At 37.3% G+C, this 15,558-nt stretch overlaps 1 protein-coding gene and 1 long non-coding RNA gene across 2 annotated transcripts in view; one reads left to right on the top strand and one right to left on the bottom strand.

Annotated features, from left to right (window-relative positions):
• LOC138849247 (uncharacterized) overlaps nucleotides 1–15,558 on the top strand; it is a 57,254-nt gene that overhangs the window by 41,490 nt on the left and 206 nt on the right. The window contains exon 4 of the long non-coding RNA XR_011387754.1: nucleotides 15,178–15,235. This is a non-coding gene — a long non-coding RNA (uncharacterized lncRNA). The remainder of the gene's footprint in view (nucleotides 1–15,177; nucleotides 15,236–15,558) is intronic.
• LOC138843260 (large ribosomal subunit protein eL21) lies at nucleotides 188–811 on the bottom strand. The gene has a single exon (XM_070071900.1). The coding sequence runs from the start codon at nucleotides 764–766 to the stop codon at nucleotides 284–286; it is 483 nt and encodes a 160-aa protein (XP_069928001.1). The 5' UTR covers nucleotides 767–811; the 3' UTR covers nucleotides 188–283.

Below are 15,558 nucleotides of genomic sequence, written 5' to 3'. Positions count from 1 at the left end.
TGGTCTCCCATGGGGTGCAGGGCCCAAGCACCTGGGCCATCCTCCACTGCACTCCCTGGACACAGCAGAGAGCTGGCCTGGAAGAGGGGCAACCGGGACAGAATCCGGCGCCCCAACCGGGACTAGAACCCTGTGTGCCGGCGCCGCTAGGCGGAGGATTAGCCTAGTGAGCCGCGACGCGGGCTTGTTTTTCTTTTTTTTTTTATTTTTTTTTATTTTTTTTTATTTTTTTTTCTTTTTTTTTTTTTAATCAATTAGGTCTTATTTATTTATCTTACATTTATCATGCCATGAATTCATAAGGAATGGGTTCCAGCAACTCAGGCTCCTTTCCATTGGTTCTGACAAAGTGGGCTTCTCTGGGTGGAGCAGGCTGACGCTTTAGTTGAACCCAGGTACCCTTCTCTTTGGCTTCCTTCTTCTTCTGATCATTTTCCTTCACACGTTTCAAGAAGCTATCTCTGCTCTTAGAGTGCTTAATGTGTTCAATACGCACATTTATTCTCTTGGCAAGAATCTTGCCTTTCACTTGTTTGTTTACAACAATGCCAACAGCATGCTGGGTAACATTGTAGACTCTTCCAGTTTTTCCATGGTAACATTTATGGGGCATTCCTTTTTGAACAGTACCCATTCCCTTGATGTCCACAATGTCACCTTTCTTGTAAATGCGCATGTATGTGGCCAAAGGAACAACTCCATGTTTTCTGAAAGGCCTGGAGAACATGTACCGGGTACCTCGCCTCTTTCCCTTTGTGTTCGTCATCTTGGCGAATTACTGGAAGATGGCGGCTCCGGCCGAAAAGCTTGTTTTTCTTTTAAATAATGTAATTTTGGAAAGTCATATCAGAAAATTTACAAATAGTTTAACATTCTCTGCACATATTTGCCAATTACAGAATTTTAGTTAGAGAGTTGACACAAGACTTTTTTTGTTTTGTTTTGTTTTCTTTTTCTTTTGATGTTTGCAAGTTATTGGTTTTCAGAGAACAAAACTGCGATGTGGTGAGATGCTTTCTGAACATTCTATACTTGAGGTCTCATGGCAACTCTGGGTAGGTGGATTTATCCTCTGTGCATCACAATTGCAAATCTCAAAGCTTAGAAAAGTTGAGCTATGTGCCAGACATCATACGATGTGTTGCACTATACAAATTAATGGTGAAACCAGTCTTCAAACAATACTCTATACTTTTTGTGTCTGTGTGAGTGCAAACTGTTAAAATTTTTACTTAGTATATACTAAGTTGATCTTCTGTATATAAAGATAATTGAAAATGATTCTTAATGAAGAATGGGATGGGAGAGGGCGTAGGAGATGGGATGGTTGTGGGTGGGAGGGTGGTTATGGGGGGAAAAACTGCTATAATCCAAAAGTTGTACTTTTGAAATTTATATTTATTAAATAAAAGTTTTCTAAAAAAAGAAATTGCTGTGGAAAATAGTATATGCACTTTAAATTGTAATCATAATATTTAACATTTATTGATGTTCAAAGAAATCAAACCCGGAGTCATACTTTAAAGGCTGTACCTTTTAAGTTTTGCAATCTCAAATATAATTAAATTAAAATATTCTAACAAACACTGAGGAAAGGGATCTTGGAAATAAATGAATAATTCTGTATTTCTAGAAATTAACTTTGGTCAAGTTTCAACTTGTGCATTCTCTTTGCTATGTTTTTCCTACCACTTATGTTTTCATTACAATTCATGGAATACAAGCTCTACATAATATAATTACTACATCTATGTGCTTTCCTGAATGAAATTTTAAAAATATAACAAATTCTATGCCTTTTTGACTCAAGGTTATAGTCACAGGATGCTCAAAATTTGACAAATTTGTTTCAAAAATGAAAACAACTTTGAATTTTCTTTTGGGTGGTTTTGTCACAGATATATTGCATAATACTGTACTCAGTTCAAATTATATTTATTAAATTTCAGTGCTTTAAAGCCTCACTATGCAGCTGCAAAGACTAACTACTCAGCTGCTCTGATGAATTCATGGGAGTTGCACATGATGAGGTAGCCTGCCAAATGGATTTGTAAGGATCTGCAAAACAACTAAAATAGACTTGATTCTTGATTGATTAATTATATCTCACTTGCCTATTTCTTATTTTCAATCATCTCTCCTGGCTCCGATATGTACTCCTAATAAGTACTTGGTTCAAAAGAAACTGAATTATCTTTAGCTTAAATCTTTATGCACCAAACAAGATTCATTATTCAATGGGTGTGTATCTTACCTTGATTTCCTCGTGTACAATAGGCAGATCAGAGAGCTACCTCCAATTAGTAGTTTACATTTAACTATCAATTTGTTGTGGATTTGAGGCTAAGCAGTTTACTATAATTAGGTACTGTCATAACAAAAACTGTTCCCAAAACTATCACAGTCTTTAAAATTAATGAGGACATCATAGTGCTTTTATTTTGTGTGGATTTTATGTATCAATATTCTCAATTTAGAAATTAAAACTGAGAGGTGAAAAAAAAGCATCTATAAGTTTGAATGTTTGGTGAAATGGTCAAGACATCACTTGGGACACCTACATCCCACATTGGAGTTTCTGGGTTTTTATCTCAGCTCCACTTCTGACTCCAGTTTTCTGCTGATGCGCACGCTGGAAGTCAGCGGATGATGTCTGAAGTAGTTGGGACCTGCCAGTCATGTGAGAAACCTGGATTATTTTGGGCGTTGGGGAGTGAGCCAGTGGATGGAAAATCCTTACCTTTCTTTATCATTCACATAAATGAAAATAAATAAATTAAAAAGATAAATACACAATGCCATTCTCAAAAGAAAAAAGGCTGGGTGGGGAAGAGGTGGTATTCAATTACATATTTTCAAATACCCAAAATGAGTTTAATAGAAAGAGCCTGAAATCTTCAAATCTTTCTGTGTTTAGTTTGTCAATATATTGATTTTATTAGAGTATTTGAAGAAAATATGCCTCACAGAGATATGTAGTTGGAAAGGAAAGCAATATTTTAATTATGCTCTTTGATGTTTGTGAATATTCTTTGATATTATAAAATTAGGAAGTGTTCATTTCATAAAGGATAGTTGCAATCTGAAATCTGAAACCTTATCAATTAACATTTTATTCTATGTTTCCTTAAAATCCATTCATTTATCTTGCACCTCCAATGATTTATTTACTCATGCATAATTTTGTAACATCATGTGTTGATCGTTTGAATACTATTAGTTCCTTAAGTTAGGCAAATTTCCCAAATGTTGGGACATTTCATTATACAGTACCAAAAAAACAGCCATCATTAATTTCACCACTGATCTCATCCGAAGTCAAACTCACTGTAATGGATACTAATTCTTAAAGTTCTAATTTTCACCTGGAAATTTGGATTTTAATAAATAATGCCTGTTGTTTTCAGTTGAGTTACAGTCTCAATTTATTTCTGAGAAATTATCTCCTAAATATCCTAGCATAAATAACCATAGTTCACCCAGCAGTCTTTCTTTTAAGTAAAAGTAGCATTCAAGGAAGAAGATAGCTCATTAATCAAGCAGAAATTTGTTTTCTTTTCAACAACAATTACGTAGGAATATGTGAAGTGTTTTGTATGTGTACTCTCTGTTCCTTCCTACAGAATACTAAAACAACATGAGCATTATTTAAAAAGATTTTATTATCTAACTACTCCACCACATATGGTTTTAAGCAGATAACATATTTTGTCTGTATTATCTTTTACATATATACCTTATTAAATATCTGTGTTGGTGCACATGCGTAAGTGCAAAACTTTCTAGTAAGTCAGAGTCATTTTGACTTTGCACATTTCTAGCTTTACTAATTTACAGTTATTCAACTTCTTCTATCTTAGTTTTGCCAATAAGAGGTGATTGACTAAATTACAATATATAAATATAGAGAGATAATTAAAGATAACATGGTGAGGGGCTGGTGTGGCAAAGATGGTTAAATCACTGCTTAGCAGCATTCCATATTGAAGTGCCATTGTGAGTCCTGGCTTTTCTACTTCCTATAACTTTTTGCTAAGGCCCCTGGAGAGGTAGCAGAAGATGACCAAAGTATTTGAGTCCCTGCCACTCATGTGGGAGACCTGGCTGGAGTTTCTGGCTCCTGGCTTCTTCCTGACCCAGCCCAGTCTGCTGTTGTCATTTGGAAAGTAAAGCAGATTGATCTCTCTCTCTCTCTCTCTCTGTTGGTTTGCCTTTCAAATAAATAAATCTTTAAAAAGGGATAACATGGTTTGTGTCATATTGTTACTGTGAGAATTATATCAATGTATAAAATTATCCTCATAGAAAACACTCAATATATAGTATTAAAGTTACAACATTAAGATTTAAGTTATTTGCCCAGAGACCAAACCCAGTCTCCTTCTTTCATGTTCAAAGATCTTCCCACTGGGCTAGGCCATCTTTGAGTTTGTATGGCAATTATAAAAAGATAATTCCTATTTCAGGTTGGCTAATGGCTTCCTTTCCACTGATCTGAATTTTCTGTCAACTAATATGAGTTTGTTTTGAATGTGAAATTAGATCTTCCCTTATCACTTTGATCATGGTACTGCATTTTGAATGGGAGAGAAATGCACTCTAAGATGTCTTTTTAAGCATAATTGACTGCAACTTTGGGTCCATTAGGCACATCGCCTGTCTGCTAAGGTTTTAGCAAATAGCTCACTCAAATTATCTGCTAAATAATCTCGCAGGTGATATCCCCTTTCTTTGTGTTTTTCCTGTACTGTTTCTCTTTCTCTATCATATGCTCATGTAGTCATTCTTACTACCTTAAGGTTAAAAAGTCAATTATCCTTTATACTCTTTTTGATATCCAAAATTGCTTGAAATTGTACTCAGATGCATTTAGATATATATAGACCTTTTAGATGGAGTTTTTCCACCAGATCTGATTATAGTGGATGCTTTTATTTTTTCATCCTGGTCAATACAGAGACATGTATTTTAACAATCCTGGTATTTAGCATAAAATGATTAACAGAATAATGACTATAGAAACATAAGCAGTAGCAAAAGCAATAGTATCAACAGCAATAAAAATGTGCCTTTGAGTTTGCTTTTTTAATTTCTTTCTATATTTTCTACTCACTCAGACTATGTACTTGAAAATCTTATGATACAGAAAAGGAGCCCTGATCATGTATGTGAACATTGCCAAACTATGTTCATTTTAATTGGATTTATATGTTGAAGGTGGATCACTGAAACTGCTATCAGTTTTGGCTTTTATCATTAGAAGTTTTTATCTAAATATTCTTAAAATGATGATGATTTTGGCCGGCGCCGTGGCTCAATAGGCTAATCCTCTGCCTGTGGCGCTGGCACACAGGGTTCTAGTCCCCGTCAGGGTGCCGGTTTCTGTCCCTGTTGCCCCTCTTCCTGCCCAGCTCTCTGCTGTGGCCAGGGAGTGCAGTGGAGGATGGCCCAAGTGCTTGGGCCCTGCACCTGCATGGGAGACCAGGAGAAGTACCTGGCTCCTGGCTTCGGATCAGCGCAGTGCGCTGGCCGCAGCGCGCTGGCCGCGGCAGCCATGGAGGGTGAACCAACGGCAAAGGAAGACCTTGCTCTCTGTCTCTTTCTCTCTCACTGTCCACTCTGCCTGTCAAAAAACAAACAAACAAAAAATGATGATGATTTTAACATGCTGTTTACAGCCAAGGGGGAGTAGCTGTGAGGGAAAAAAACTAGATTGCTCAGCACAATATCTGCTCAACAAAAATTTTGTTGAATCCATGTCTCTGAACATTCTCTGTAATGTGTGTTAAAGAAAATTGATATTTTTTGTTTTCCTTCCCTATGTGATCTTTGAGGAAAAGTGAAAGATATAATCTCTCTTGTTTTCCCCCATTTTTTGCTTTGTTGTGAAGAGAGTAAGTTCTGAATTTATTCCATGTGCTCATTTTTATGTATGTAAGAGATGAACCAGACAAAGGAACTTAGTCAACCAGTTCATGTGGGCCTGAAATGCGACAGATTTGTGATAGAAACTGTCTTAGAGACAAGCGCGTTTTACACTCCTGAGTCAGGCACTGTCAGACATGCAGGGAAATCTCGGGTATCCAGTCTGGTGTAATTGCTTTTCTGTTACTGCAAGGATTCCCTTTGCTCTTTGTAGCATCTGCTCTTCTGTCTATGCTGGCATTTGTTCTGTTTGTTGTAAAATAACCATGACTGGAGAGAAATTAAACATATTTGAATGGGGTTTTCTTCTATAAGAATTTTTTTTTTTTTTTTTTTTTTTTTTTTTTTTTTTTTTTTTTTTTTTTGCTAGCCAGCATTTGTCATAGCAGTTAAGATGCCTGCATCCTTTATCAGAGTTCCGGGGTTCAAATCCCATATCCAATCCCAGTTCAGCTTCCTGCTAATGCACATCTAGAGAAACAGTAGGTAAATGCTTAAGTAGATGGGTGCTTCCCATCCATGTGGTGGACCTGGATTGGGTTCTTGGTTCTGTGCTGCAGTCTGGCCCAACCTGGGCTGTTGTAGGCATTTGAGGAGTGAACTGGTAGATGGGATGTCTTTTCTCTCTACTTCATAAATAAGTAATTTAATTATTAAAAATATTCTTGAAAATTCTTAAGTCTTAGCAATAAATTTTAATAGGAAAAAGAAGACAGTGAGTTTTGTTTGCTGTCAAATGCTTCCTCATGAGTTAGAAATTTCTATGATTTCCAGATCAGCAAATAAAATGTGACTTAAGAAAGACATTGCTATATTACTATTCCCTTTAGATTGTTATTTTTATCTAAGCATGATTATTATATTAAACATTGTTATGACATTTTATTAAAACATACACTCAGTAGTAGAAAATGAATAACAGCATGCAGGATAGGTGAAATTTTGACAAGAATGTTGAACGCAAGTAACATCAACAGCGTCATGGAGTATAAATAGCCAAGAGAGTGAGCTGAAATCAGATGAATGAGTATAGACACGTGCAGGAAGATCTCCTCTTCCCTAATCTCAACAGTCATCCTCCACAAGTCAGTCTTGTTTCATTTTCATTTTAATGCAAATGACTTGTACTCATAGTCAAATAAATAAAGGGCTGTATTAGAGGTATAATGGATCTTTCCTTCTGCATTCTCCCAAACAGGTGCTTTATGGAACTTCTTTACATATTCCTTCTGGTTTTACAGTAAACAAGACTTGGATCTTCCACATTATCCACCTTTATCATGAACACAAAGGTTAACATTGAAAATATTCTTAAATTTTTATGACCAGCTCACATAATCCAACACTGTATTTTGCAACTTGGCTAGCTAAAAATTACAAGTCCAGTGCATATAGAGTTGAACTCCAGATCATAGCTTCCAAACTTAGATCCATTCAGACAGGATTCTCTAATTCCATGAAGGAGTTTCTACAGAATAAAAGCCAGACATTACACCTGATACCACACTATCTTATATCCTATATCTAATATATCAAGTTCTACTGTCTTTGCCTTCTAAATTTCTTTTTCTTTAAAATGCATTTATTTATTTATTTATTTGAAAGTCAGAGTTGCACAGAGAGAGAGAGGAGAGGCAGAGAGAGAGAGAGAGAGAGAGAGAGGTCTTGCATCTGATGGTTCACTTTCCAATTGGCCGCAATGGCAGGAGCTGTGCCGATCGGAAGCCAGGAGCCAGGAGCTTCTTCCGTGTCTCCCACATGGGTGCAGGGGCCCAGAGACTTGGACCATCTTCTACTACTTTCCCAGGCCATAGCAGAGAGCTGGATTGGACGAAGAGCAGCAAGGACTTGAACCGGCACCCATATGGGATCCCGGCACTGCAGAGTGCTGGCCCCTCTAAATTACTTTAATTCATATTTTTCTCTCCATCTGTTCCATCAGCATTATGTTAGCCAAACTAGTCTCATTTGATGGCTTCATTGGCTTCCTATTGTTCTACCCACGCCCATGATATTTCTTTAATCTATGCTACATGTACATAGTTGCTTGTAGATATTAACATTTAAATAAATGATGTCATTTCTTTGTATGAAAGAAATGTTTGTAGTTGTATTAGAGTTCCCCTAATATAGGGAATGGAATACAGTGATGGATTTATTACAGAAATTGACAGGTGGGGCTGTCACTGTGGCTCAGTAGGGTAATCCTTTGCCTGCGGTGGTGGCATCCCATATGGGTGCTGGTTCTAGTCCCAGCTGTTCTTATTCTGATCTAGCTCTCTGTTACGGCCTGAGAAAGCATTAGAAGATGGCCCAAATGCTTGGACCCTTGCACCCAGGTGGGAATTGCAGAAGAAGCCCCTGGCTCCTGGCTTCGGATCGGTCCAACTTCTGTTGCTGCCATTTGGGGAGTGAACAAGCAGATGCAACATCTTCTTCTCTGTATCTCCCACTCTCTTTAAAATAAAAAAAAAAAAAAAAAGAAATCTACTGATGTGATTACCGAGGGTAGGTAGTGCCATGGTAATATGTTAATATGCAAACTAGAGAATCAAAAAGCTAGTGTTTAATTCAGTCCAAGTTGAAAGGCCTAAGAACTGGTGGGCACTGTTATCTGAAGACAGGGGAAATAGGTGTTTCAGCTTAAGATCAGAAACCCAATTCACCTTCTTCCACATTTTTGTTCTCCTTAGGATCTCAATGGATTAGATGATGCTTGTGAGCGCAGGTGTTCTTTACAGACTCAAATGCTAATCCCTTCTGCAATTACCCAGAAATAATGTCTTAGTAGGTATCTGGTAACCCAGTCGAGGTGGTACATAAAATTATTTATGAAAATTACCCTTGGCATAAAAATATAATTTTATTAAGGTTTATAACAGCTTCAGAAGAGACACTGAATTTGCCTGTTTGTAGCTGTCCAACCATGTTTGCATAGCTCTCCACTTCTCGGCTATAGCCATGTGATCAGTCTTTCTATTCCCCACAGTGTCCTGCTTTTCCTTGCTTGCAGTGTGCTGTCTGCCTGGAAAGCATAAGTCCTGTTCATTCTTCTTTACTTCTTCAAAAGACAGTTAAAATAATCACTGGATTTCTTTCTTCCTTCTTACAATTATCACAGCTTGTAACTCTATTTGTACCTATAAAATCATTTACTCTTGAATATATTCCATTTCTACAATGTAAAAACTTAGAGTCTACTGGCTGAGAACATGAATTTTTGAGCCAGAAACAAAGTTCAAGTCCCAGTTCTAGTGCATAGCTCTGGACAACTTACTCTATGTGTGTGGCTCCTTGCCTTTTTATCCAAAATATTTAATTTTTGGTGAGAAATGTGTGTGTTTATGTGAAACTCCTGGAGTTTACAACACATAGTAAACACCGTATAGCTATTAATTATTGTTTGGATTATAATTATGTCTCTGAAACTGACAGAGTTCCTGGGATAGCAGGTGTTAAATGAATTCACATTTATAATACTAATACAGGAAGTTTATGATTATAACAAAGGAAAGATAAGATGGATGAAATTATTGCTTGTACAATATTTAGAAAAAACTTTGAGAATGAAAAATGAAGTATAGGAAAAATTTTAATATTTCTTTTATTTTTTGAAAAAGGTTCTATTTATTTGAAAGTCAAGGAGATAGACAGAGAGACAGACAGATGTCTTCCATCCACTGTTTCACTCCTCAAATGTTCATAACTGCTGGGGTGGGTCAGGCCAAAGCCAGGAGCTGGAAACTCAATCCAGGTGGCTCATGGGTATGGCAGGGACCCAAGTGTTGCCTGCTGACTCCTTGGGTGTGCACTAGCAGGAAGCTCGGATCAGGAGAGGAGCTGGGACTTAAATCCAGGAACTCCAAAATGACATGCAGATGTCCATCTGGCTTTTCAACCATTTTAAAATGATTGTTGTGCCAAATGACAGCCCAGTATTTCTTGACTGGAAAATTAATTGTTGGGGTTTGTTAAGAGTGATATATTTGGAAGTAATTCTGATTTAGAGGAGAAGAATTCATAAGAAATTGATTTGGAACTTACTGATTTTGAAATTGCAGCGAGAAATTTAAATGTAAATGTAAAACTGACATCTGAAGTTATGGGTCTGAGATAGAAAGATCTCAATATTGGTGGACAAGAGCATAGATGTTTAATGGCAGTTGCATGAATTTGTGCTGTGATGGAAACACCTAACTCTGAAGAAGCCTTCACCCTCTTTCTTGAATGAGACTGGAAACTCCCTTGAGAAGTAGGCAGGGAGAGAGTTGATGTGGAGGAGCTTAGGTCACCAGCCCCTCCCTGCAGATTCACCTAGACCACAGCCTGAGTTTTAAACACCTTATCCCACTGAAGACGTACAATGAAACATTGAGATTTGTAAAGATATTATCCAACAGGCCAGCGCTCAGGCTCATTAGGCTAATCCTCCGCCTTGTGGTGCCGGCACACTGTGTTCTAGTCCCGGTCGGGGAGCCGGATTCTGTCCCGGTTGCCCCTCTTCCAGGCCAGCTCTCTGCTGTGGCCAGGGAGTGCAGTGGAGGATGGCCCAGGTGCATGGGCCCTGCACCCGCATGGGAGACCAGGAGAAGCACCTGGCTCCTGCCACCGGATCAGTGCAGTGCGCTGGCCGCAGCGCGCTGGCCACAGCGGCCATTGGAGGGTGAACCAATGGCAAAAAAAAAAGGAAGACCTTTCTCTCTGTCTCTCTCTCTCACTGTCCACTCTGCCTGTCAAAAAAAAAAAAAAAAAAAAAAAGAGTAAAGAAATTATCCATATTTTAGAAAAGTCAAAGCTGATTGGGCAAAGTTGCATAATTTACAAAAGTTCAAGGCAGCTGGCATTGCCAAGAGCTGGCATAGGTCTGTCTGATATCAGCAAATGTTTGCTACAATGTCTAGTATTAACTGGCTGCTTTCTCTGTGTGTGAGTGTGTGCTTATCTGCCCATTTTGAGCCTTCTTCTAGTGTTCCTGTGCATAGAACATTACCCTGGGGGCAGACAGTATAATTTCTTTCTTGGGTTGTATATATCCAGATTTGGTCTCCTTGAGATTATGCCAGCATTTTTTTTTGTAAGTCACAGTGCATTACTAGATTAAATTACAGACTTGCGAGATGCAACAGGAATCTGGAGTATATTACAGGCAAACACCCACCAGGAGCTTGTTCTATGACCTATACATATGAGCCTCAGCTCATGACATTTGATCCCCTTTCAGAGCACAAGAAAAAAATTAAATTAGGAGTACCTGAAGGATAAATTATGGACCTCAGGTATGATGCTGGTGAGAATTTTAGCTTTAGAATATTGATGTGTTAGGGATCTAGCTTCTTGAATGTTCAAAAATCATTGATGTTTTGGTATTTTGTGCTTTATTTTCCTTCTGGGGAGCATCAGACAAAGAATAATAACATCAAGTCAAAGAATTGCCTAGTATTTATCAGGTAGTATTTCGTGTTCTTTATATGGGTTAATCATTTAATATTCAAAGAAATACCATGGAGTACAAAACTCATTACTATTATTCCTGTTTTGAAGAAGAGTTCCAGGGCAACACAGGCACAATTTACACAAGTGGCACAGCTTGCCTCTGGGTCAGATACCCTGACTCCATGAATTTGTGGATTATGCTGTGGTCCTTTATTTCAAAAGGTTTATTGAACAGTTGATAAAATTTTTGATCAGGTAGAACGAGAGAAAGAATCAAATTGGTGATATCAGAAATGAAAAGATTCAACTATGAATATTAAAAAGCAATAAAAATGTTAACAATAAAATTTAATTTACATTCATCAATTCAATTATATTAATTAATTTAACTAATTAATTTAATGTTATCTAGCAATTATGTTCATTAATTTAATTTGCATTGATGGCTTCGAGAACTAAATAAAAACAAATAAATTTCTAAAAAGCACAATTTGCAGTGCAAAACAAAAGAAGAGAAGATTAAATTGCTCTCCTTATGTTGAATAAATAGATTTTAAAACTCCTGGCCCAGAGAACTATGCTTGTGAATTATACTCCATAGAGGAGAAAAATCACATCATTCTTTTTTAAATCTTATAGTCCACAGCTTCCCTTTTTAAAACAAAATAATTTATTTTATTTATTTGAAAGTCAGAGTTGTGTGACCATTGTGGGGTGGTAGAGGAGAGAGAAAAAAACTTCCAAATTCTCTGGTTCCTTCCCCAAGTGACCAGAACCTGGCCAAAGCCAGGAGCCTGGTCTCTCTGGTTCTCCCACATGGCTTTGGAGGCCCAGGTACTTGTCCTCTGCTACTTTAGCAAACCTGGGTCAGGATTTGAGAACTGTAGTTCAAACCAGTGCTCTGATATGGGGTGTCTGTGTCCCAAGTGGTGGCTTAAACTGTTGAGACCCATCAGCACCATACACCATTTAAAATCATTTACATACCTTAGTTTTATTAGAAACACAAACACAGAGAAAGAGACAGACACGAAGAGAGACCTTCCATCTGAAGGTTCACTCAACAAATGCCTGCAACAACAGGGGCTGGACTAGGCGGAAGCCCAGAGCCCAGAACTAATTCAGTCCTCCCATGGTAATGGCAGGGACTCAAGTAATGAGCCCTCATGCCATTATTAGCAGCCTCCAAGGGTGCAAATTAGCAGCAAATTGGAAGAAGAAACAGGGCAGGGACTCAAACCCATGCACTTTGATATGTGATGTAGGTGTCCCAAGCTGTCAACTGTGCCAAACTGGCTCCAGAATTCACATTGTTCCACTTTTGAAACTTTCCACCGAAGCAATATGGTACACTGTTCTGGAATGTATGTCAGTATAAAGCATTTGGAAGATTGGTAATATTGCTTAAGTTCAACACAGCAGTAATGATCCAGTGACTCCACAGATTGTGGGAAAATGTGTTAAAATATGTAGATAAGTTCACTAAAATAAATGTACAAGAATGTTTGTTGCAGAATTACTAGTAATAGCTCCAAAGTGGAAAAATAATCTATCATTAGTAAATTCTGATACTGTTTGACAATGAAGTCATTTTCATATAGAAAAAATATTAGCTAAATTTCCAAAGAAGCAAGATACAAAAGAATACATACTATGTGATACAGTGTATATGAAGCTTATAAGTAGATATGGGGATACTTCAAAAAGATAATGGAAAATAGAATTAAAATATGCATATTTTGGTAAAATTTTTTTTGGAATTCATTTTTTTTCATCAAATGTATTTGCATCAAATTTTGATGACCCCTGTTTTAATTAAAATAGCAGAATTTTAATAGAGATCTAAAGAGGAAGACTTAAAATCAGGCAAGATTAGTCAGAGTAGATGGCATTTGAGTTCAAATTTGAAATTTGAGTTGAGTTAATTAAATAAAGAGGGAAGAAATTCCTGCTAGAATGAATGTAACATATGTTTGCGAGTAGAGGCACTGACTGCTTTTCTGGTCTGTAATTTCAAGGATCTTTGTGTAGAAAACAGTTGGTAAATAGAGATCCCCTTTCCAATCAGAGCAAAGAAAATGTATGCTTAGTGCCCATTATAAAAGATTCCTTTGAAACATTCTTCTGTAATGCAGCCCACTGCTTCTACAAACATCCACATGATCCTCTTTTTGTGCTGCTATGTGAGATTTGAGGCACAAACATGACAGTACTGTCATTGTTGTGAGTAAAAATTGTCCTTCATCTCTGTCCCAGAAGTCTCATGTTATCCTGCAAAAGACAGAATTCCATTACTTTTTATGGCTGACTAGTATTCCATCATGTATATGCGCCATAATTTCTTTATCCACTCATCAGTTGATGGACAATAGGGTTGATTCCATCTTCGCTGTTGAGATTCAAGCTGCTATAAAGATGGAAGTACTGATAAGTCTCTCATATGCTGATTTAATTTCCTTTAGGTAGATTCCCAGGAGTGGATTGGCTGGGTCATATGGTAGATCCATTTCCAGATTTCTGAGGAAACTCCAGAATGTATTACACAATGGTTGCGCTAGTTTCCATTCCCACTAATAGTGTATTAGGGTACTTTTTCTCCACATCCTCACCAGCCGTTGTTATTTTTGATTTTTGGTTGATAGCCATTCTATCTGGGGTGAGGTGAAACCTCATTGTGTTTTTATTGTTGTTTTTCTTTTTCTTTTTTATTTATTTATTTATTTGACAGGTAGAGTTTACAGAGAGAGAGAGAGAGAAGGAAAAGAGAGAGAGAGGTCTCCCTTCCATTGGATCACCTCCCAGATGGTCGGTGCTGAGCCGATCCAAAGCCAGGAGCCAGGTGCTTCCTCCTGCTCTCCCATGTGGATACAGGTGCCCAAACACTTGGGCCATCCTGCACTGCATTCCCAGGCCACAACAGAGAGCTGGACTGGAAGAGGAGCAACTGGGACTAGAAGCTGGTGCCCATATGGGATGCTGGCACCGCAGGATGAGGATTAACCAAGTGAGCCATGGCATCAGCCCTTTTTTTTTTTTCTTTTTTACATTTCCTTATGGGTAGTGATCCTGAGCATTTTCACCTGTGCCTGTTTTCCACTTGTATTTATCCTTTGAAAAAATGCCTGTTCAAGTCCTTGCCCATTTGTAGACAGGATTATTTATTGTGCTGTTGTTGAGTTTCTTGAGCTCCTTATATTCTGGGTATTAATCCATTATCAGAAACAGTTTGCAAATATTTTCCCTCATTCTGTTGGTTCTTTCTTCACTTCGTTGAGGGTTTTCTTTGCTGTGCAGAAGTTCCTTAGCTTTATGTAAACCCATTTGTCTATTTCTACTTTAATTCCCTGTGCTTCTGGTGTCTTTTCCAAGAAGTCTTCTCTTATGTGAATGTCTTGCACTGATTCCTCTGTGCTTTCTTCTAGTAATTTGAGGGTTTCAGGTCTTAAGTTCAGCTCTCTGATCCATTATGATGTGATTTTTGTAGAGTATATACAGGCGTCTTGTTAACAGTTCTTCGTGTAGAGAGCCAATTTACCCACCATTTATTGAAATTTTTCTTTTTCCAGAAAGTTATTTTAGCTCATTTGTTAAAATTAATTATTTGTAGGTGCATAAATTAATTTCTGGGATATCTAACTCTTTGATTTGCCTGCATGTCTATTTTTGTGCCCATATTAAGCTGTTTTGATTATAAATGCTTTGTACATTTACTTGAAATGTGGTATTGTTAAACCTACAGATTTGTTGTTACTTAAGATTGCTTTAGCTATTTGGGGGTCTCTTGTGATTCCAAATGATTTTTTGTATCTTTTTTTCTAGATCTGAGAAGAATATCTTTGCAATTTGGATTGGAATCACATTGTATATGAGAATTGCTGTGGGTAGCATGGACATTTTCATGTTATTAATTCTTCTATTCTATGAACATGCAAAATTTTTCCATTTTTTGTGTCTTCTATTTCTTTCCTTAATATTTGTTAATTTTCATTGTATAGGTGTTTCATATCTTTAGTTGTGAATGGTACTGATCTTACAAGCGCTCAGTCATTACATTGTTTGTGTATATAAATGCTGTGACTTTAGTGTGTTGATTGTATATCCTGCAACTTTAGCAAACTCTCTTATGAGTTCAAATAGTCTCTTAGTGTAGTATTTTAGTTACCCTATTTATAGAATCATGTCATCTGCAAACAAAGATAA

This window comes from Oryctolagus cuniculus, chromosome 4, assembly GCF_964237555.1.
Source record: "Oryctolagus cuniculus chromosome 4, mOryCun1.1, whole genome shotgun sequence".
Classification (NCBI taxonomy): domain Eukaryota; kingdom Metazoa; phylum Chordata; class Mammalia; order Lagomorpha; family Leporidae; genus Oryctolagus; species Oryctolagus cuniculus.
The sequence above is the reverse complement of the archived record's forward strand: the minus strand, read 5'-3'. Positions and strand labels throughout refer to the sequence as shown.